Below are 22,302 nucleotides of genomic sequence, written 5' to 3'. Positions count from 1 at the left end.
GGCCAGCAGTGGGTGAAGCTTGTGACCGGCAGCCCTTTTGTGGGGCACCAGGAAGTAGGAACAGGCTCCTACTGCAAGTGGCAGGAGGGCAGAGAGAAGGACTAGGGACCTTGGCATCTAGATGCTCAGCCCTCTGCCCCTGGGTGGGGGTTCAGGAGAGGGAGAGAGCAGAAAGGAGGGGAAGTGACCTCGTCCTGGGCCAGGGAAGACTGTCAGGTGGCATGCCTTCTTTCCTGGGAGATACCTGGGAAGCCCTTTACATCTGGAAGCACTCTTACTGCCAGTAATAGTTATTTTGTGCTCAGTATGTGTCTGGCGCCTGGTCGTGTGTGCAGCTGTCGTTATGGTCGGCAGTGGTTCCCAAACTATGGCTGCAGCTGAGTCACCTATTAAAAGGCAGATTCCAGGCCCCCACCTCAGGCCTTATGAATTCCCAGGGCCAGGCTTGGGACTCTGCTTTTAATAAGGGACCTGGGAGATTCTTGAGATCAGACATTTGGGAAACATAGACCTTCTCCAGACCCTGAAAGAGGCTGCCCAATACACATTCATTCATTCATTCATTCACTCATTCGCACCCAATATTTATGAACATCCACCTCATTCACTGACCCGCTCCCTCTATTCCTCTCGGGATCAGGGTTCACGGTCCCCGAGTCCGCTTCTGAGCCCGATCGCGCCCTCCCTGCCGCTGTTCTGTCTATACCCTTGATCCTTCCTCTCTGAGCATCTACTCTTTTCTCTTTTAGGCGCGGTCTCCAGTGAGCCCCTGGGCCCAGGGACCCTGCGAGCCCCGCCCCCGCCAGGGCCGCGGAGTCCCCCTCCCCAGCCCGCGACTGCGCTCTGGGCCCCGCGCGCCCCGCCCCCACCGGCGACCTGCTCTCAGGCGGCACAGCGGGGCGCAGGCTCCGACCCCACCTCGACCCCACCTCGTCCGCCGCCGCCGGGGCCCACCAGGCATCCTAGCCCTTCAGTGGCGAGAGGCGGAGCTGGAGTTTGAGGTCTGGGCTCCAGGCGGACTCTGGGGAGGATGAAGCAGGTAAGGCTGGGAGGGGGTGGGGTGTGTGGTGGAGGGGAGGTTTGCTAGGCGTGGAAGGATGGTGGCAGGGACGGGAGGAGCCTGCGGGAGCGCTGGGAGAAACGGGAAGACGAGATGCGGGAGCCCGGGGCCTGGGCCTGGGCTGGACCGCAGATGGGCTGGAGTGTGGAGAAGGCACTCGAGTCACAGCCGCAGGGGTGGGGCCACGCCTGCAGAGAGGGTGGGGGTGCGGCTGTGTTTCGCGGGCCGGCCTGCCACTCGCCTTCGGTGCCCCCTCAGGCCCTGGTGGACGATACCGAGGATGTGTCCCTGGACTTTGGCAACGAAGAGGAGCTGGCCTTTCGGAAAGCCAAGATCAGGTAGGTTGGGACTGGCTTTGGGCAAACATCCCTCGAAGCTGCAAACTCATTCATTCACATTCATTCATTCATTCATTCATTCATTCAGAATGTATTGAGCACCTAATGTGTGCCAGGCATGGACTGGGAACACACCCTGGACAGATCAGACAAGGTCTCTGCCCTCCTGGAGCTTGCAGTGTGAGTGGGAGGGGACTAGACTAACAATGAACTGTCAAACAAAGCTGTCAACAAGATAATTCCCGAGTGTGAGAAGAGCTGGGAGAAAATCAACAGGGTGATGAAAGAGAAAGTAACTGAAGAAAGCCACTTGCCTCAGTGCAGTCAGGGAGGGCCTCTCTGAGGAGGTGAAGCTTGAGCTTGATACCTGAACAAGGAGCATCCAGTCATGGGATACCCCTGAGGAAGGACCAACAGGTGCCAAGGCCCCAAGGTCGTGTTAGAAAGTCAAAGAAAGGCCTCTGAGTCTGGAAGGTGGTAGGAGAGGAGAAAGGGGTTAGCAGGAGGCCAGAGAGGTGGACAAAGGTTTGAATTTTTATTCTAATCCCTGCTTCAGATGTAGCTAGCCAGACAGTGTCCTGGGGCAAGTCGCTTGCCTGCCTGAGACCTTTGGCATCCCCGAAAGTAGAAAGACTAAGGTGGGAAGAATAACCCATAAACATGATTGCTGATGACCCAAGCAGCTGCCATATCCAGAAATACCCATAGCTCAGCCACATTCACTCACCCGCTTCTGTCCGATCTCTCCTTCCAGCCATCAATGCCAGCAGGCGTGGGGGCCTGGCACCTAAACGCCATTAAAAAGAAAATTCTCTGATCCATATCCAATGAACCCCAGAACGGAAGGACAGTATTAGTTTCCTAGGGCCACTGTAACAAACTGCTATAAACTTGTTGGCTTAAGACAACAAAAATTTATTCTCTCACGGTTCTGGAGGCTACGAGTCCAAAAGCAGTTTCACTGGGCTGATACCAAGGTGTCAGCAGGTCCACACTCCCTCTGGAGGCTCTAGGGGAAAAATCTGTTCCTTGACATTTCCAAATTCTGGTGGCTGCTGGCTTGGGGCCCCTTCCTCCATCCTCAAGGCCAGCAAGAGTTTGTAGCATCTTCAAAGCTCTCTCTTCTCTATTTTCCTCTGCATGAAACCTCCCTCTGCCTTCTTATAGGGTTACTTGTGATTGCATTTAGAGCCCACCGGCATAACCCGGGATGATCTCCCCATCTCAAGATCTTTAATCACATCTGTAAAGTCCCTTTCGTCATATGCAGTAACATTCACAGGTTCCAAAGATTAGGACCTGGATATTTTGGGGGGCCATTATTCAGCCTAATGACCCATGATTGTCTTTAAGGAAAGACACTGTAAGAGAACCGGAATTCTGGGGAAAAGATCATATAGAACATCTGAACTCATAAGTTCGATTTTTATTGAGCACCTCCTGTATGCCTGACTCTGGGCTGGTGGAGGGGGGTGTGAGCTATAAGGACACACCCCTAGCCTTTATGGAATTGCCCAATGGAGTGCTCAATGAGGATGGGAGAGTACTGTATTTGTGCTGTCCAAGATGGTAGCCATATTGGTCATTGAGCACTTGATATGTGGCTAGTGTGACCAAGGGACAGAAATTTGGATTTTTAATTTTAAATAGATACATGTGGCTACCGTATTGGACAGTGCAGTTCTAGAGTTGGGATTTTTGCAGGGCAGAGACATGATCAGAATCTTACTTGGCTCTTAAGAAGGATACAGGGTAGCCTTCATCTCATCGGGAGATCCAGCCACTAGCCCCACACACCATTCCTTGTGCTCTGTCACCTACGTGGGCCATGTTGGGCTGCTAGGGGCAAGAGCTTCAGCCTCTATTTCCCGCAGACCTTTTCTATGATTCGAGATCCACAGCCTGCCTGCCAGCTCACAGTTCCTCCAACCCAGGGGCCCGTCCACCGAGGTCATTCCCAGGCTGGCCTGAGGTTGACCCTTTACTCACAATGACCTTGAACAAGTCAGGGCACCTTCTGAATCTCCTATTTTTTTGTAAAATGAAGATGATATTAGCTCCATCATAGGGTTGTGTTAAGAGGACTAAAAAACTACAGTAATTTGTTTAATCTGTATTACAAACCTATGAAGTAGATATCATGATTTTTATCAGTTTCAGGGTTAAAGACATTGAAGGAAAGAGAGAGTTGAGTGACTTGCCCATTGTCACATAGCTGTTAGGTGGCAGGGTGGGGATTTGAACCCTTAGATTCTGCTCTAGAGTTCTGCATCTTATCATGCGCTATGCTTAGTAGAGGACACTCATGGGGACAAGCTCCGCTGTGGAAACAGCATTTCTTGGGCTTCCGTACGATGCTTACTCTGGGGAGCACTTTACATTTCCTTTGTGTCCATGAGAGTGCAGAATTGCCCCTACTATTTAGAGCAGGCTTTCTCAACCTCAGCACCGTTGATATTTGGGGCTGGATAATTCTTTGTCGTGGGGCTTTCTTGTGCAGTGTAGGATTTTAGCAGCATCCCTGGTCTCCGCCCACTAGATGCCAGAATCACTGCTCCCCCCACCCTACCAATTGTGACTCCAGACATGGCCAGATGTCCCCAGGAGCCAAAGTGCCCCTGGTTGAGAACCCCGACTTAGATTTCTCTCTTGCTCTCCATCTGGGGCTTGGGTTTGGATAGTTAAATTTGCATTTGAAGGAAGTCAGAGCATTCCTGACACCTCTGGATTTGTGTTTGACAGTGGCCCCAGCAAAGCTGGTGGGAAGCGGGGCAAGGAAGGAGAGGGGGCAGGTGATGGTACAAAGGGTGCCCCCCCCCACACATACCAGGCTCCAATATACTGAAGAGATAAAGAATTTTGCTTTTTCTTTGTTGTTATTCCAGGAACTCTGTTTACCTCAGTTAAGTGAGGAACCCTTGCCTTCAGGGGTCCCCCTGTCCCCAGTGACTTTGGGGAACAAGTCACACTGCCCCTTCCCACTCTAAAATCTATTTTAAAAATATAGAAATATGACACATAAGCAAGTCTCACCAAGAGCTATTTAATTTTAAGTAAGGTCCATGATTACCAAGAAAATAATCTGCAGAATCAGGGAACTAGACAAATTTCAGTTCTCTTTGATTGGGACACAGAATTACGTATTTTGAAATTAACTCCTTACATCGATAGCAGCTTAACTTCCCTTTACATTTCTTGTTAACATGAATTTGTTTGCATAAGCCGTCCCAACAATCAAAACACTGAACAGAGATTTCTGCTGAACTGTGACCCACATAATCAAGGAAGTTGGTGACCGGAAGGGGATGTTGGTCAGGTTCCTTGATGTTTAATATCGGGTGGCTTGACTGCATGGACCTGGAGATTTAACTCACGCAATCATTAATCTAGGGTTGACGCTATTGATGTTTGGGGCTGGACATTTTTTTGTTGCAAGAGCTGACCTGTGCATTGTAGGATGTTTAGCAGCATCCCTGGCCTCTACCCACTAGATGCCAGTGGCAGGCCCACCTGGTCATGCCAACCAAAAATGTTCCCAGACATCGCCGAGTAGGGGTGCAAATCAGCTCCCCTTTGAGAACCACTGGTTTATTCTTTCGCTAACTCATTCATCCATTAAATCAACAAGAATGTTCGAGGACCTTTGTATGCCAAACACTGTTCTAGGGGACACAGGAAAACCAAATAGATCTGGTTCCTGCCCTCATGGAGTTGACATTTTAATTAGGGAGAAGACAGTGAACACATATAAGCAAATATGTGAACAAAGTAACATAAGAGAGTGGTAACCACAAAGGCATGTGAGAAAAAAGGGTGCAGGGCCAGGGGCTTCTTTAGATCATGGAGGGCTCAGAGGAGGCCTGAGGAGGTACATTTGGACTGAGACCCAAAGGTGGAGGAGGAGCCAGGTATGGGAAGACCCGCAGGAAGGGAGTTCTGGCAGAAAAAACAGCAAGTGCAAAGGCCCTGAGGCGAGGTATAGTCCAGGGCTTGTGGGAACCAGGCCAGGGTATAAAAGGCGGGGGAGAGCGGGAGGAGGAAGCACAGTTGGAGATTTGTCAGTGAAAGATGTGGGGGGCTTTCAAGATTCCAATGAGGAATTTGGAGTTTTGTCTGCTTTTGATGGGCAGTCTTTGGAAAGACCTGAGCAGGGGACAGGTATTATCTGGTTGACACTTGAGAAAGTTGCCTTTGACTGCCGTGTGCCCTGTAGGGCAAGAATGGAAGCAGCAAGGTCTGTTAGGAAGCCGATAAAAGGACCAGAGTGAAAGATGCTCGTGGCTAAACTCTGGGGACACACATGGGAACTCGGCCTATATTGACCTTTGTCCATATTCTGCCGGCTGCAGGTCTGGGACTTCTGAGATCGGAGACAGATGGAAGTGGGTCCCAGATGCAGGTGTCGGGGCCTGCATTCCCAAGAGATCTCAACTTTATCAGCACTCCCAGGGTTAATAAAACTTCGGGTTCTCTATCCTTGAAGATGCTGACTCAAGAGGTGTTCAGATGGGTGTGAAAGATTCCTGCTATGTGGTTCTGCATGCTCTGAGTGACCTGGAATATTTTTCCAGGCTGTCCATTTCTGGCTTAGTAGGAAATGCTCACAGTAGGGTGTGTGTATATATGTTTCACTTTCACTGGCTTGGGGTAGGTGTTGACACAAGGCTTAGCTGTCTATTCTGGCAAGTGATACCCATGACATTTCCTTAGTAAAAATCAACTTAAGTTTGGGTTGGAATCTAAGGGAAAAAGTCCCGAGGCTGGCCCTTTCCCACCCCAAAAGAAATCCTCACAGGGGCCCAGCCTGGGACAGCCAGTGAATCACTCCTCACTCATTATAGGAACAATGTTTGATGTTTGGGGCTGGACATTTTTTGAAGCTTCCAGAATGACTTAGAAAGCCACAAATCATGTTAATGGAGCCTCACATTTTTCCTGCATCTCAATACAGATGTATCTCTTCCCCGGATTTTAAAATGTAAAACAGAAATTGCAAAGGGACAGTCAGCTGAATAACTCCAAGCCTCAGATATACTCTTAGATGGGAGAGGTATTTTAAATGAATGCGAATTTAAATTAAAAAATTAGAACAGGTCACAGTAGAAATTTGACTTGCTCAGAGGAGATGAGCCACCGAGACATAAGGTAGATTGGTGGTCACCAGGGGCTGCAGGGAAGGAAAAATGGGGAGAAACTGACAGATGGGTATGGGGCTTTATTTTGGAAACATTTTGGAAAAACAGTGTGAAATACTAAATGCCACTGAATTTGTTCACTTTAACATGGTTAATTTTATGTGACCGATAAAAAAAATTTTCATTGTATTATTTTGATCTTTTTCTTTTTCAGACTTTCTTTTTAAAGCAGTTTTGGGTTCACAGCAAAATTAAGGAGAAAGGGTTTCCCATTATACCTTCTTGCCCCCCTCTCTCAAACAGAGCCCCAACCATTATCTGCGTCCGCCACCAGATGACATTTGCTGTGATCGGTAAACATACACTGACACATCATTATCATCCAAAGTCTGTAGTTTACATGAGTGTTCACTCTTGGTGTTATACAGTCTCTGGATTTGGACAAATGTGATGGCATGTATCCATCATCACAATATCATACAGAGCAGTTTCACTGGCCCCCAGGTCCTCTGGCCTATTCGCTCCCTCCCTAACCCTAGGCAACCACGGATGTACTGTCTCCCTAGTTGGGCCTCTTTAAGAGTGCTGCATAGCTGGAATCATACAGATGCGGCCTTTTCAGACTGGCTTTTTTCACTTAGTAATATGCAATTAAATCATTTTTTTTTTTTTAATCTGGGTCGCTGACTTTTGAGAAGCTGCTGGAGTCTGGAAGCGGGGGCTGAGTTGAGTCGTGGGAACCGCTGTTTCTGGGTGGGCTGCAACCCTCACCCGACCAGTGGACTTGTTTACCAGCCCAGCTCGGCCCTATAAGCACTCAAGTTTGCAGCCCCCTATCCCCACCCCTCAAGGACAGTGGGGAGTAAACGTGACTCCAGCAGTAACATTTCTATACTTTCTGGGGGTGCAAGAAGCTTTGAGTTGGAATTCTTCTCTAATGCTGTGGTTTTTTGCTCCAAACTTCTTGAAGCCGCCACCAGGTGATGGAGGAACCTGTCCGCGAGGGCCCAGCCTTGCGGGTCAGGCTGTTGCTCCATCCAAGGCCACTTACCCTGAGGCCTCGTGTTCCTGCTCATCCCCCGGTCTTTGTATACATTTCACTCTCTGCTGCCTAAATTTGTCCTTTAGATCTCAAAATATTTTTAAAAATTCATTTATTTTTTAATTGAGATAAAATTTACACATCGAAAACCCACCCCTTTGAAGTTTCAACTCGGTGGTTGTCAGTACATTCACAAAGTCATGCAACTACTGTCATCTAATTCCAGAATATTTTCATCCCCCCTCCCCCCCCGCAAAAGAAACCTCATGTCCTTTAGATCTGAATCCTCATTACTGCTAAAAAGCATCCCCTCCTCTGACTTAGGTGCTCTCCCCTCCACCCCCACAGCCCCTATGATGACCCCAGGGCCTGACAACGCTGTTGTGTCCACATCTGAGGTTTCTTAACATGTCAGTAAATAGCCAAGAGCCTCATGGATGCCCTACCCCGCTCCTGTAATTAAAGAGTTAACTCCTGGAACAGCAGGGGCAGCTGATGGGACCCTGCACCATTATCCATTCTGACTGCACAGTGGCCACATTGTGTCCGTTGTTGAGAATTTTAATCCTGACTCTGCTTATCCCATTGATACTTTGCACACTGAGTTGAAATTGCCTGTTTGCTTCTCTGTCTCCCCGCAGACTGGTGATGTGCGTGAGGGCAGGACGCGGTCCATTTTGTTCACCGCACTTGGCCTGGACCTAGCACTGCGCCTGGTAAATAATAGGTGCTCAATAAATGTGGTGTCGCTGCTTTAAGCTCAATTTATTAAATTCACGTATTTCTTAAATAATTTTGAAAATTGATTTCAGACGTTTACAGGTTGATTATAAACTTAATTCTGTGTCCTCGGACCATTTAAACTAGTTTCAATTTCAGCATTAGTCATTGTTTTGAATACCAGATTCACTTGCAAACAATAAATGCACATACATAGCAATTACAAAACTTTCTGCTTTCAGCGTGTTGGGGAGTTTTGGTGACTGATGAAATTCTAGATGAAAGAATCATAAAGTACAGCAACAAAATATGTTAAGTCGGAAAATAATATTTTGATCAATGCCCTTAAAAGGACTTGAAAAAGACTTTTTACTTCAAAATAATTTCTTTTTTTTTTTAGGTGAGGCAACCCTTGGTTGACCTCACAGATTACAAGGACCTTGTCAGCTTACAATCCTTTTATTTTTTATTTTTTACTCCTTCAGCACCTGGTCTTCCTAGGTGGTCTCCTATCCAAGTACTAACCAGGCCCGACCCTGCTTAGCTTCCGAGATCAGACAGGATCGGGCTTGATCAGGGTGGCATGGCCGTTGAATACTTCGAAATAATTTCAGACTGACTGGACAATAGCAAGAATATTACAAAGAACTGACACCCTTTACCTCGACTCACCAGTTGTTAACACTTTGTGTCTGCATTTGTTTTCTGAGAGTGAACTGCACACAGCAGGTTCCCATACCCCTAAATACTTCAATGTGTATTCTAAGACAGGACATTCTCTTATGTAAGCAGAATATAATGATTGAAGCTGAGAAACTTATCTAACCTACAATCCACATTCTAGTATCCTTTTTTCCCAGTTCGGGATCCATCCAGTCCAGCCTCGCCCATTGCATGTGGTCATTCTGGAACAGTTGTCAGCCTTTCTCTTCATGGCACGGGCGGTGCTGACGTGTGGAGACCAGCTATTTTGAGGCGTGTATCTGAACTTAGGTCTGTCTGGTGTTTCTTACGATTAGATCCAGATTGTGATTTGGGGCAGAAATACTGTAGAAATGATGTAGAAATGATGCTGTGTTCTAAAAGGACAGTTTTTTTCAAACTCCGTCACTACTAAAGGTGGCCCACACGTGGCACTTTTTTATTTTTGACCTCCACCACCTGTTACCTGCAACCCAGCCCCCAGATTTGGGTCTTTGATTCTCTTCACCACCAAAGAACCCAGGGCTCCTTAGAGAGGAGCCAGTTCCAAGTCTTGAGGCAGAAACCAGTCCGGCTGGGTCTGGAACATCCTTTTGTTGCCAGAAAGCACAAATACATATTTTTAAAATGTCACAGACGGTTATAAAGAATAAAGACACCAGTTTAACCAGGCTCCCACGGGCCAAGTTGTGGTAGGGATCGGTATTCGCCGAATGAATAAATGTGGTTTCACTCAGTCCTCCCATTAAATAACACATAAATTAGACTCTTCCTTTCTAAAATGTTATCATTTTAAAGTACACTGGTTCAGTTATAGCTCTTGGGGTGGAGAATAAATACCATATTAATATTTGCAGCCATTAGTGGGTATGTCCTGATTCCAGACACATTAAAATGATCAAAAATAGAAATACAAGGAAAGACAGGATTCTCTCCCTTTTGTAGATGAGGAAACCAAAGCTCTCAAGAGCCAGGCAACAGACCTAAGTTCACACAAGAGCTACTATGATGCTTTCAAACCTGCCCACTTCCTAGAAGAATCTAACAGCTCTTCAGAAACAAAAGCACATAAATGGGTGGGTTCTACTTTGTACTTCCAGTGCAAAACAAAACAAAACAAAACAAAACAAAACACATCACAGACGAACAAACAAAAAATATCCCACTCAGAGCAAGGGTGAAAACAAGCAAGAATCCAGGTTCCTTACCTCCTTCAGTCTCCCCGAGGTGCCACCTGCTCCTTCCGCTCCAGCCTCCTGGAAAGTCAGTCCTTGGCCTCCCTGCTTTTTTCTCTCTCTCAGTTAATAACTCCAAGTCTCCTCTTTAAAAAAGGTGGTGAGTGTTAACTACAGCTGCCTTCTGATCCACCCCCCTACACACACACACACACACACACACACACACACACACACAAATATCTTCACGTAAGCCTGGGACCCTTCATTTTACCACCTGAATTCTTGGAGGAACCTGATCTTCTCCTCCCTGCCCTTGGAAACCACCTGACAAACCACAACGTGGGTTATACAGAGTTAAAACTCTTGAACATTAGAGCCTGTATTAGTTAGCTACTGCTGCATAACAAATTACCCCCAAACTTAGCAGCTTCAGACAACAAATATTTGTATCTCACACTCAGCTGAGCTGGGCGGTTCTGGCGTGTTCTTCCATCAGGGGGCTGCTAATGCCTGCTTGTCCTCAGCTGCTACCCTTGAATTCATTGGGGGTTGTGGCATGGTGATGTTCTAATTCTATCATTCAGTCTTCATTAGTGAGTTGAAGTAACCTAGAATCCTTCCCTCTTCAAATATTTAGTCATTGCAAGATATACTTTATAGAGAAAAGGCATAATAGATGCTTGATTATTACCCTTTGCTTTTCCGTTTCCAAGTAATGACATCATTTTTGTTTAAGTATCACATGACTCGTGGATTAAGACATATTCATGTTGCTACTCAAATTGTCTCACCTTTGGCCAGTGTGAGCCTCTTACACCTGGCTTCTGAGTCTTTCTGACCTCTTGTCGTCTTTGGCAGCTTCCTTGCTACCTGGGGTGTGTCGATGTCCCAGACTCATTGTGTACATTTCTCCAACTGTGCCTGGAATGGCCTTTTCTCCACGGTGCCCTGGCTGCTTTGGAGAATGGAGTTTAGAAATCACAGTCTGGGTTTGTCTCTTGCGTCAGCTCTCTGGCCGTAGGGCTAAGAAGTGCCTCAAGCACAGGTGACTGTCACCTCTTGGCCATATATTTGGGAGTCACCGTGTTGGTTCTGGTGCTGGTTCGGCCATCCAAGGAGCTGCTAGCCCACCCACAGGGTGACTTCATGCAAACTAGAGAAGACGACCGTTTCTTGGGCAGACAGTTCCTTCCAGGGCAGCGTGTCTGCCTGATGCCAGCAGTGTCACCTGCGTAATCACTTCTTTGCTCCGACCCTGGGCAGGTCACCTTTCTGAACATCCCTGTCCTCCTCTGGAGAATGGCTCTCTGTGCCCTTCTTACCTCACTGATTTTCTTTGTCCCATGGCCGGTGTTATGGGTTGACTTGTAACCACTCTCAAAAAGATAGACTGAAGTCCTAACTTCCGGTACCCCAAAATGTGACCTTATTTGGAAAAGGGGTCTTTGCAGATATAATTAGTTAAGATGAGGTCCTACTAGAATACAATGGGTCCCTACTCCAATCTATCTGGTGTCCTTATAAAAAGATAGCCACGGGAAGACAGGCGTGGAGGCCATGTGATCACGGAGGCAGAGACAGGAATGATGCAGCTAAAGCCAAGGAACGTTAGGGGTGCCGGATGTCCATCAGAAGCAGGGAGAGAGGCCTGGGATAGATTCCCCCTCACAGCCTCCCAAAGAAATCAACTGTATGATTTTGGAATTCTAGCCTTCCGACCGTGAGAGAGAAATTTGTTTATTTATTTATTTTTTTTTTATGTGAGGCATCCCTTGGTTGACCTCACAGATTGCAAGGACCTCGTCAGCTTACAATCTCTTATTTTTTTATTTTTTATTTTTTACTCTTACAGCACCTGGGCTTCCTAGGTGGTCTCCTATCCAAGTACTAACCAGGCCCAACCCTGCTTAGCTTCTGAGATCAGACAGGATTGGGCTTGTTCAGGGTGGCATGGATATAGACTGAAATTCCTGCTTTTTTAAGCCCCCCAGTTTGTGGTGCTTTGTCACAGCAGTCCTGGGAAACCCATACAGTGTGTGACAGCTTTCTTCTCTTCCTAGCTACTTTGAGGGTGGTGCCCGGCCCAGTGGCACTGGTATTTCCTGGGTGTTCATGACTATGCAGACTCTCAGGCCCCCCAGATCTCCTGAATCAGAATCTTCATTTTAGTAAGATACCGGGGGATTCGTAAGTGAAGTACCGCCTTATACAAAAGGGGTGGAATGATCACTCCCCAGCACCAATTCGCAGTTATGTCTGATCATAGCTGGCATGTGTTGAACCCTCGCTGCCCACCAGGCAGTATCCTAAGCCCTTCACGTACACTGTTGTTCTCATGTAACATTCCCAACAACTTCACACAGTCGATGTTGTCCGCAGTGTCCATGGCCATGCAGGCGTGCGCTGCTCCAGTCTGGGGAACACAATTCCTACGGATCTATTGGCGCCCCCGGCATTGTGCACCGTGGCAGCCCTGACTCATCTTCCCGTGTTACAAATGAGGAAAGTAGGACACACGCAGAGGTTAAGTCACTTGTACAAGGTCACACAGGTCCTTGGTGGAGCTGGGGTTTGAATCTGGGCAGCTGACAACTGCTGTGTCTGAACTTGCACCCCGGACCCACTACTTACCAACACACACACACACACACACACAACACACACACACACACACACACACACACACACGAGGAGAGCCAGTGAAGGCCGTGTCTCTCTTTCCCCCATTTCTTTTCTCTTTCTTTTAAAATGTGGTAAAACACGCATAATGTAAAACTGACCATTTTAACCATTTTAAAGTGAACAGTTCAATGGCATTTAGTACAGTCACAGTGTTCTGCAACCATCAGTCCCGGAAGGAAGTTCCATAGCCATTAAGCAGTCAGTTCTCATTCTCCTCCCCGCCCCATCCCCACAGCCCCTGGCAATCACAGATCTGCTGCCTGTCCCTATGGATTTGCCTATTCCAGACATTTCTTATGAATGGATTCATACAATATGTGGCCTTCTGTGTCTGGCGTTTTTTCACTCAGCAGAATATTTTCAAGGTTTATTCATGTCGTAGTTTGCATTCATTCCTTCTCATCCCATATTTTAAAATTATGGGTAAGTATGCATAACATAAACATAAAATTTACCATTTTAACCATTTTCAAGGGTACGGTTCAATGGCATTAAGTACATTCACATTGTTGTGTAACCATCACCGCCATCCATCTCCAGAGCTTTCCTGATCATTCTCAACTGACACCCTGTGTACATTAGGTGATAACTCCCCGTTCCCTCCTCCACCCGCCCCCTGGTAGCCTCTATTCCGCTTTCTATCTGTATCAATTTCCTTATTCTAGGTACCTCCCATAAGTGGAGTCATACGACATCTGTGCTTTGGGTTTGGCTCTGTTCACTCTGCCTGATGTTTTCGAGGTTCACCCATGTTGGAGCAGGTATCAGTGCTTCATTGCTTTGTATGACTGAATAATATTCCGTCGTATGGATGGGCCACATTTCGTTCATCCACTCACCAGCTGACAGACACTTGGGCTGGTACCACCTTTTGGTCATTGTGAAGGGTGCTATGAACATGTGTACACAAGTTTTTGATTGAGTCCCGCTTTCAGCTCTTTGGGGCTCCCATTTCTTTTGGAAATCCTGGCTCTTTAGCTAAGGAATCTGGTCCATGAGTCCAGCAGCAGCAGAGCTTGGCCTGTAGCTATGTCCTGGGGAGAAAGGTGAGGACCTCGTGCAGGGCCCAGCCAGGGCCGTGCAGCCAGGGGCCCGCTGAGGTGTCTCTAGGGGTTCGCTTTCATTTTGCAGATTGAGCATATCCATCTTCTTAAGTTGGAATGTCTCTTTAAAAAGAAATAAAGAACAGAAACAAGAGGAAAAACTGAGGTGGCCACCGGAGGGAAGTCTATTCTTTTATTTGCTTCCACATTCAAACTTCTATTGTATTGACCTTTGAATAGAAGTTGTGAGGACTTAGCGATCGGCATCTACTCAGACGTCCCAACAGTCCAAAAACCAACCCTTCTCAAGGCTCAGATGTCCACGGAGGAGGACATGCTATCATTTGAAGCAAGAAGCCAGAGTCTGAAGGACGATGGTGCTAACATTGCTTTGAGAGCATTCCAGGGAAGAAAATCAATTTTCACTCTGATGCTTCATCCACTGTTAGCCAGTCCTGATGGGGCTTCTGAAGGGCTTGTAGGGGTCTCTGCTTTCTTAGGCGTGGGTTTCTTCAGTCCCTTTCTGCTTTGTTCCTGGAACTGAGTTTATCTTGAAAATGGAACTGAGGGGGGCTTCTCAATTGCAATTAGCATATGAATCACGTAGGGTCTTGTTAAAATGAAGATTTGGGCTCAAGAGGTCCCAGTGGGCCCGATCCTGCATTCCTATCAAGCTCCAGGGCACCTGGGGAGCTGGTGGATGGAGAAGAGGCTGAGGGGCATGGGCATCGTCGTCCTGGCTGTCTTCCCCTTGCACTGGGGGTCCCATTTCTCTTACATCTTCATAGCGGCACCCTGTTGTTAGCAGAAGAGCCACCTGGCTCTAAGTGGGTGTCAAGGCTGAAGAAATAAATAGTAGCACGTTACTCATTTTCATCAATGGAGAAAATCGTGTCTGACAGAGGACATCCAAAAAGAGCATCACTGGTCAAGGCTTTTTCTCGGTTTCTCAAAAATCTTGACCATTAATGAGTCAAAGAAATAAGCAGAGCAATGTTAGCCATAACCACCCTCTGGTCTGGCGTTGTAGGTCCTGGAAGCCTCAGAGGTCTGATGAGGTAAATGTTCTCCCATTTTATACATGAGTAAACTGAGGCTAGCTTGTCCAGGGCTGTGTACACAGAAAGGGTGGGGTGCAAATGTGGATCTAGGCTCTCTGGTTTTCGCTGTACCCACTGTCCAGGTGGGGGCTGAGGTGGTAGTCAGGTGGCCCTTTTTTTTTTGCAGAGGGGCTGGTAAGCCCAGAAAAAAAGCATCTGCTTTCTGGAATTTTCATCATGCATCCAACTGTAATGGCCAATTACTCAATTGGGGATTTTTAGGTCTGAATTTTTTTTTTTTTCAATCACAGATGGCTCCCAGAATTATCAACCCGTGGGCTTGATTTATTCTGAAAGGCGTCTTGCCTCAATGGAAAGTTGAAGCTGCCTCTAATGATTTATTTTCTACTTTTTAATTCAAATTTACATAAAAGTACAGAGAACAATGAACCCAGTGTTCCTGTTGACCAGCTTCAGTTGTGATCAGCACATGACCAACCTGTTTCATCTTCACCCATCCACTTCCTGCCCCCACGTTATTTTGAAGCGAATTCTAGACATCATCACAGATGCTTTTTTTTTTTTTTTTAAAGTATCAAAGTAAACCAAGGAGAGAAGCTACTGTCTTTCCTCAGACTTTGACCACAGAGAAAAGCAGAAAACTTTTCAGGCTGTCTGAAAGATGATGGAGAATTTAAAATAGGATGTTTGAGGAACAATTCAAGAGCTGAAGACAGTCTTAAAAAAACCCGAGTACAGTTTTCAAAGTAATTTAAACAAATAAAGGGCAAGTTTTAAAGATACTATTAGAGTACTGCTGAATTTAGGATTAAATCAACCTTCCCTACTCCTCCCCTCTACACACAAATCAAACCTACCTTAGAAGTTTGTAGTGAAGGGGATATGTGTGCCTGTCCCCTGACCATATTCTATGTACTCTGTCTAGACAGAGCATCCTCATCCTCAACCTGTGTCCATTTTTTGAGTGGTTTTATTAGGTTTACAGAAAAATGAATGGATCAGAAACACAGAGCTCCCATAAGCCTCTCCCACCTCGAATTTCCCCCGATTTGTAACATTTTGCATAACTGTCATAACTGGTCATAAATGATGAACCAGTACATTATTATTAACTAACGTCCACAGTTTCCGTCAGGGTTCACTCTTGGTGTTGTACATTCTTTAGGTTTTGAGAAATGTAAAATGACATGTGGCCACCATCACAGTATCATATAGACTAGTTTCACTGCCCTAAATATCATCTGTGTCCCACCCATCCATCCACCCTCCCCCACAATTTCTGGTAACCACTGACCTTTTCACTGTCTCCATAGTTTAGTCATTTCCAGAATGTGATGGAGTTGGAATCATACAGTTTGTAGGCTTTTCAGATTGCCTTCTTTCATTTATTTATTTGCATTTAAGTTTCCTCCATGTCTTCTCATGGCTTGCTAACTCATTTCTCTTTAGCACTGAATAATATTCCATTGTGTAGATGTACCATTCACCTACTGAAAGACATTTTAGTTGCTTCCAACTTCGGGCAATTGGAAATAAAGGTGCTTAAACTTCTGTGTGTGGACCTAAGTTTTCATTTGGGTAAATACCGAGGAGTGCAATTGCCGGATTGTATCACATATAGAATTTTTAGGGTGACTTGCAAAGATTTTTCCTTTGGTCAGCGGCTTCAGTCAGAATATTTTCTTATTGGGGTATAGTGTACATCCATTAAAAAGCATCAATCTTAAGTGTACAGTTTGATGAATTTTACATGTGCACACGTGAGACCAAGATACGGAGCATCTCTGGCGCTCAGAAGGCTCCTTGCGTGCTTTTCCAGTCACTACTCTGGGATAACACTACTCTGACTTCTAGCATAATCCATTGGTTCTGCCAGAACGCAGCTCCCACCTTGCAGCTTTTGAAAGCAGAATTCTTTTTTTTGGGAGGGCAGGGGGAGAAGAGCCTTTAAAAGCAGTATGTTCCATTTTGGTTTGTTTTCAATGGAGCCTGATTTCATCACCAAATTGTTCCACGTCACCTGTTGTGGAGCAAGAGTTGGCACACTGTCTGGATAAATAATTTTTTGGCTTTGCAGCCGAGCCAATGAATGAGCATGTTTGTATTCCAATAAAACTTTATTAATAGAAGCAGGAAGTGGGCCAGATGTGGCCCTCGGGCTGGAGTTTGTGGATCCAGTATATAGCAGCGCTTTTCTTTTGTAAAATTCATGTCCAGGCCCTACTCCAAATCTGAAGCCACGTGTCTTGGGACAGGAATAGCCTATGCACATTTTAAGGCCTCTTCAGATGACATTCCATGCTCATTCCAGGTTGAGAACCTTTTATATTTCCCTCTAAAGAGAATGACAATAGGTGTCCCGGGACCCGACACTTTGAAAATGGAGTTAAACAAAAGCCCATTGAGACTCTCCCCACCTTGACAGCATTTTGATTAAATAGTTTCATTTCCCTTTTTCATCGTCTGTCATTCTCTCCTCTCTCCTGGAGGTGACAGGCTTCTGCCTGGCCAGGTGGAGGGAGAGTGTCGGATCCCGACTGGAAGATATTCCATGTCAAAGTTGAGGAATGAAGGAGGAGGGGCTGGGGGAGATGGAGAGATCTGGAGTCTTGAGGGATCTCTGAGGTGACAAATCTGCCCCCCGGGGAGCGAGAGAAAGTTGTGGTCAGAGGGGAAATTTTCCCGTGTGGCTCCTGGGAGGTTGAACAGTTTCGAGTGACTCTGAGATAATAGCAGCTCACGATTTCTGAGCACAGTCTGTGTTTCATGCACTTCGTGCATGCCGCCTTCACTCGATCTTTTTAATATCCCAGGCAGTGGCTGTTGTTGGCATTCCTATTGTACAGAAGTGGAGACTGGGGCATCTGGAGGTCATGTAGCTTAGGGGAGCCCTCGGAGCTACTCAGAGGTTGGAGCCAGGATCGGATTGGAACCCTGGCGGCGGGCATTTCTGTACTGCTTGCCTCTTAAGGGGCCACCAGGTAGGGGCATGGGAGGGTGCAGTTTGGAGCCAGTGGCATTGAGAGGTAGAGGTGACCGTCATGCATGTGACGCAGAGGCGGCAGGAGAGAACGCCTGGCAAGGAAGGGGACCCCATGCTAGGCTTAAGCCATGGCCTTCGAAACTAGAAAACTGGTCTGAGATCACATTAGTGTTATCCGGGGGCAAAGGTCAGGCAAAGTCCAGAGGGAGCCTGAATGAGCTTGTGGACAGTTGCCCAGAGAGCGACCTGCATAAAGCAAGATTAAAGCAGTATTTGAAATGGAACAGGCATCCTTTTCTACTTGCTTTGGGCTAATAATAATACCTTCCATTACAAGTTAGTCAGTTCACTAGGACCCAACTAAGCAGAACTTCCCAACAACTGGAATATTTTCTGCATTTTATTTCAGGAAACGACAGCGAAAGAAAAAAGGAAAAGAAATGGTGAGCAGGGAATTTATTCAAATGCATTAACTTCCAGGTTTTACCCTGGATCACTGCATACTTCATTCTCTCTCTTCCATCTTTTAAGTCTGTATTGTTCCACAAAAAAGAATGGATGTCCCAGTCATCCTCAATGAATTCCATTATGAGGTTTGACACAGCAAACACCTACCGAGAATCTTCAATGCCAGACACTGCTGGGGAAATAAAATGATCTAAAACATGGTTTCTGCCCTTGGAGAACTTTCGGTCATGGCAAGAGGACTCATTTATCTTCAGCATGAAGGGGCAAACCTGTATGAAGGCAGTTTGTTGAAAGATCCTCAATAAGATCTAAGACAAAAAGGGTTTAAGAGACTCCCAAGTCTTATCTTCTGGAACACTCCAGATTTTGAAGTTCTATGTGATCGCATTTAATTCTTAAATGCCAGGTGCTCTTCCCAGGCTGGCTTTTCATCTGGGACACCAGGAAAGCTTAGCATCTTTGAAAGGCGCAGATCAGAAGTGTTCTTCTGGCGAAATGCTGGTGTTTGGGTGTGGCCCCTTCCTTCTTTTGAGCATCACGAGTACATGAAGAAGTCACTATAAATTCTGTGTCTGGACCTTAGGTCACGTTCCCTTGGGGGTCTAAAACTGCACAATTCTATAGGAGCCCCTAGTTTGCTTATTCTGACCACGCACCTTCTTGAGAAGAACCGGCAGGCTCATTCCCCTGCATGTCTGCTGGCTGCCTCTGATCACCCCAGATGTTGCAAGCTGGTGGCTCACTGGCCAAGGCGAACACAATATTTTATTAATAGAGTCGCCATCACTTAAAAATCCAATCCCCTCCCCACCTCCCACCCCACCCCCCAAAAAATCCAATTTCCCATTGCAAGTTTGGATTTCTGGCTTCTTGTGAAAATACCATATTTGGCAGTACTAAGGGAGGTTTGTAGGGTACAGTCACCTGCCCTCAAGGGAGGTCTGCCCCCTCTCTCCCCTTCCTCCCTCACACTGGGGTGGCGCTTTAAATGCCACCGTCATCGGGCTTGCACTGTTGCTTTCTCGATTGTGATTGTTTTTTTCTACCTGTGCTCTATCAAAAGTGGGTTCCGAAGAAAGAAATAGAAAGCCATGAGTGTCTTCTACCTGGCCCATGTCACCCACGGCTATCACCTGCCTGGTACAGGATGACCACATACCCCTTGTTTCTCTCTCTTCTTTTATGCCTGCAGGCACAGCAATCCAAAACCATCTTCCCCTAGATTCAATGTCATCAGTCAGATGCCACTCAGTAGGAGCAACTACAGGTTACGCCCATCCCTTGCATCATGCTCATTTCCTTGTTGTCCAGGATCATGCATTCCCCGACAACACAAGACAGCACCCATGGGCTGCACGTGGCTCGCTGCTCTGTTACTGGGGATAACCCAACCTTTACCTTTAGGGAACTGATCACTGTCACTGCTAAGTGGGAAGGTAGGGATCGCTGTCACGTTTCACTTCAAAGTTGACCTGGTTTCAAAGAGGGCAAGTGATATTTGGAGTCAAATTAGGGGAAAGTACGGGATTCTTCGAGAGGGAGAAAACAAAAGGAAAATATAATAATGAGTGTTGCGGCCTAATTTAGTGACATCCTTGGAGCTGAGACCTGAAATGCACTGGGCGGAACGTGGAGTGAGCTCCGAAACTGCCCACATGGCCCTTGGAGTGAGGGCCTTCTGGGTTCTTTTCCAGGCACCCTTTGGCCACCTTTTTCCACCTGTTTTTCCGAGTGAGTGCCATCGTCACCTACGTGTGCTGTGACTGGTTCAGCAGGAGTTTTGTGGGCTGTTTTGTGACTGTGCTTCTCCTTCTGTCCTTTGACTTCTGGTCTGTGAAGGTAAGGACCCTCACCTGTGACGCTATGGCTCCCGAAATACGTGGGCTGCGTCTCCAGATGGTGACTGTCCCAATGCATGTGGCTGATTGGGGCCAAGAGGTGCTCTGGTTGAAACTGCTGACACGCACTTAAGAATACTGAACCAGAGTCACTTAAAATTAGAGGAAAAAATACATTGTTTAGTGTTGAATAAATGGCTTATGGGTATCAATTGTCATGGGTGTGAATATGTACTATCTGAGGGTGACAACTCCACATGACTTTAGATTTTTAAAATTTACATATACTATATAAATATTTAAATGTTCTATATAACATGAATATATGTGTACACACACACACATTTTTTTTTTTTGAGTGGGGAGCATCTGTCACCTTTTGAGGTAAGCTTAGTTAAAAATTAGAAGCCTCAAAAACTGATTTGGAAACCACTGCGGCTCAAGCCCCATCTTCTCTGCTCCCAGCACATTTAACCTGAATTGGGGACTTTTATTCCCCAATAAAAAGGCGAGGACCCTCTCCTTACCTGTGGTGTGCTTTGAGTCATTTTGTCTGCTTTCCTCAGAATGTAACCGGAAGGCTCATGGTGGGCCTCCGCTGGTGGAACCAGATCGATGAAGATGGGAAAAGCCACTGGATTTTTGAAGCCAGAAAGGTATTCTCCGTTACGAGTCAGATCAGAATGGGGAAAATGGCTGTGGGACGTTTCTGTGGGTTCCTTCTGGGTTTTGTGCAGATCTGACGCCTGCCCTGCACGAAGCCCACGGCTGCCGGTGCTCCAGCACATAGCAGAAGCAGGTGTAAAATAAACGAAAATGGTAGCGTGAATCACTTTCCCACAACAGGTCTCTGCAAATAACATCGCTGCCACGGAAGCTGAAGCCCGCATCTTCTGGCTTGGCCTCATCATTTGCCCGATGATTTGGATTGTGTTCTTCTTCAGCACCTTATTTTCCTTGAAGCTAAAGTGGCTGGTAAGGTGACACTTTGACTCTGACGTTGCGTTGACATCTGTACAGAACCAGAGGCTGCAGGAGTAGGTTTTTGTTATTTATTATTGATAGATGGATTGAAACAGCTTTATTAATTCGCATAGCATCCAAATCACCCATTGTATACAATTCGGTTGGCTTCTAGTACATTCACGGGTATGCAACCATCACCACAATCAATATTAGGACATTTCCATCAGCCCAGAAAGACACCCTGTACCCTTCAGCCATCACCACCTCCCCCGTTTCCTTGTTCCTCCAGCCCGTCGCCCTCTCATCTTTCTGTTTCTATAGATTTGCCTATTCTGGACATTTCCTACAAATGGAATCCTAAAATATGTGCTATTTTGTCAGGCTTCTTTCACTCTGCTTATTTTCACAGTTCATCTGTGTTGTGGCATGTATCAGTACTTCTTTCCTTTCCATGGCTGAGTAATATTCCATGTATGGCTATGCCATATTTATTTATCCCTGTCTATCCGTTGATGGACATTTGGTTGTTCCCACTTTTTGGCACATATGAAAAATGCTGCTAAGAGAGGAGTTCTCAGAAAAAGGATGCAACATCCTACCTTGGACAGGAAACCCTTTTTTTTAAGATAACCCAATTTTATTTATTTTTTTATTTTTAGGCAACCCTTGGTTGACCTCACAGATTGCAAGGACCTTGTCAGCTTACAATCGCTTTACTTTTTATTTTTTACGCCTACAGCACCTGGTCTTCCTAGGTGGTCTCCCATCCAAGTACTAACCAGGCCTGACCCTGCTTAGCTTCCGAGATCAGACAGGATCGGGCTTGATCAGGGTGGCATGGCTATAGACAGGAAACCCTTTCTAAGTAGGAATATGCTAGCCTCAGAATTCTGAAGTTTTATTTCAGAGTTACCGTATTTCATTGCCATGATCTGGTTCATTCGATGAGAAAACAAAATATTCACAGCTAGCAACAGTGTAGTTAAATGCACGAACTCTGAAGTTTAGATTCTGATGCGACCACGCGTTAGCTCTGGGACCTTGGCCAACTTCAGTTTCTCTGGGTGGGCTTCAAATTCCACCCTG

At 46.3% G+C, this 22,302-nt stretch overlaps 1 protein-coding gene and 3 pseudogenes across 3 annotated transcripts in view; 1 reads left to right on the top strand and 3 right to left on the bottom strand.

The window, feature by feature from the left end:
- The first annotated feature begins 758 nt into the window (after positions 1-758).
- The window catches only part of TVP23A (trans-golgi network vesicle protein 23 homolog A), a 22,586-nt gene continuing 1,042 nt past the window's right edge, over positions 759-22,302 (top strand). For 2 of the 3 annotated variants that reach the window (XM_039885330.1, XM_039885327.1), the window contains exons 1-4: positions 1,080-1,398; positions 20,107-20,251; positions 20,817-20,906; positions 21,097-21,225. In XM_039885330.1, coding sequence (XP_039741264.1) covers positions 1,154-1,398; positions 20,107-20,251; positions 20,817-20,906; positions 21,097-21,225 — 609 coding nt within the window. In that variant the 5' untranslated portion in view covers positions 1,080-1,153. Of the gene's footprint in view, positions 1,040-1,079; positions 1,399-20,106; positions 20,252-20,816; positions 20,907-21,096; positions 21,226-22,302 lie in introns of those variants that run through there. The other variant, XM_039885329.1, reaches the window with a different exon arrangement.
- Positions 8,772-8,890, bottom strand: LOC120620583 (uncharacterized; annotated as a pseudogene).
- On the bottom strand, positions 12,019-12,137 carry LOC120620685 (uncharacterized; annotated as a pseudogene).
- LOC120620715 (uncharacterized) lies at positions 21,947-22,065 on the bottom strand (annotated as a pseudogene).

The sequence above is a fragment of the Pteropus medius genome, unplaced genomic scaffold (genome assembly GCF_902729225.1).
Source record: "Pteropus medius unplaced genomic scaffold, Ma_sr-lr_union100, whole genome shotgun sequence".
NCBI lineage: Eukaryota > Metazoa > Chordata > Mammalia > Chiroptera > Pteropodidae > Pteropus > Pteropus medius.
The sequence above is the reverse complement of the archived record's forward strand: the minus strand, read 5'-3'. Positions and strand labels throughout refer to the sequence as shown.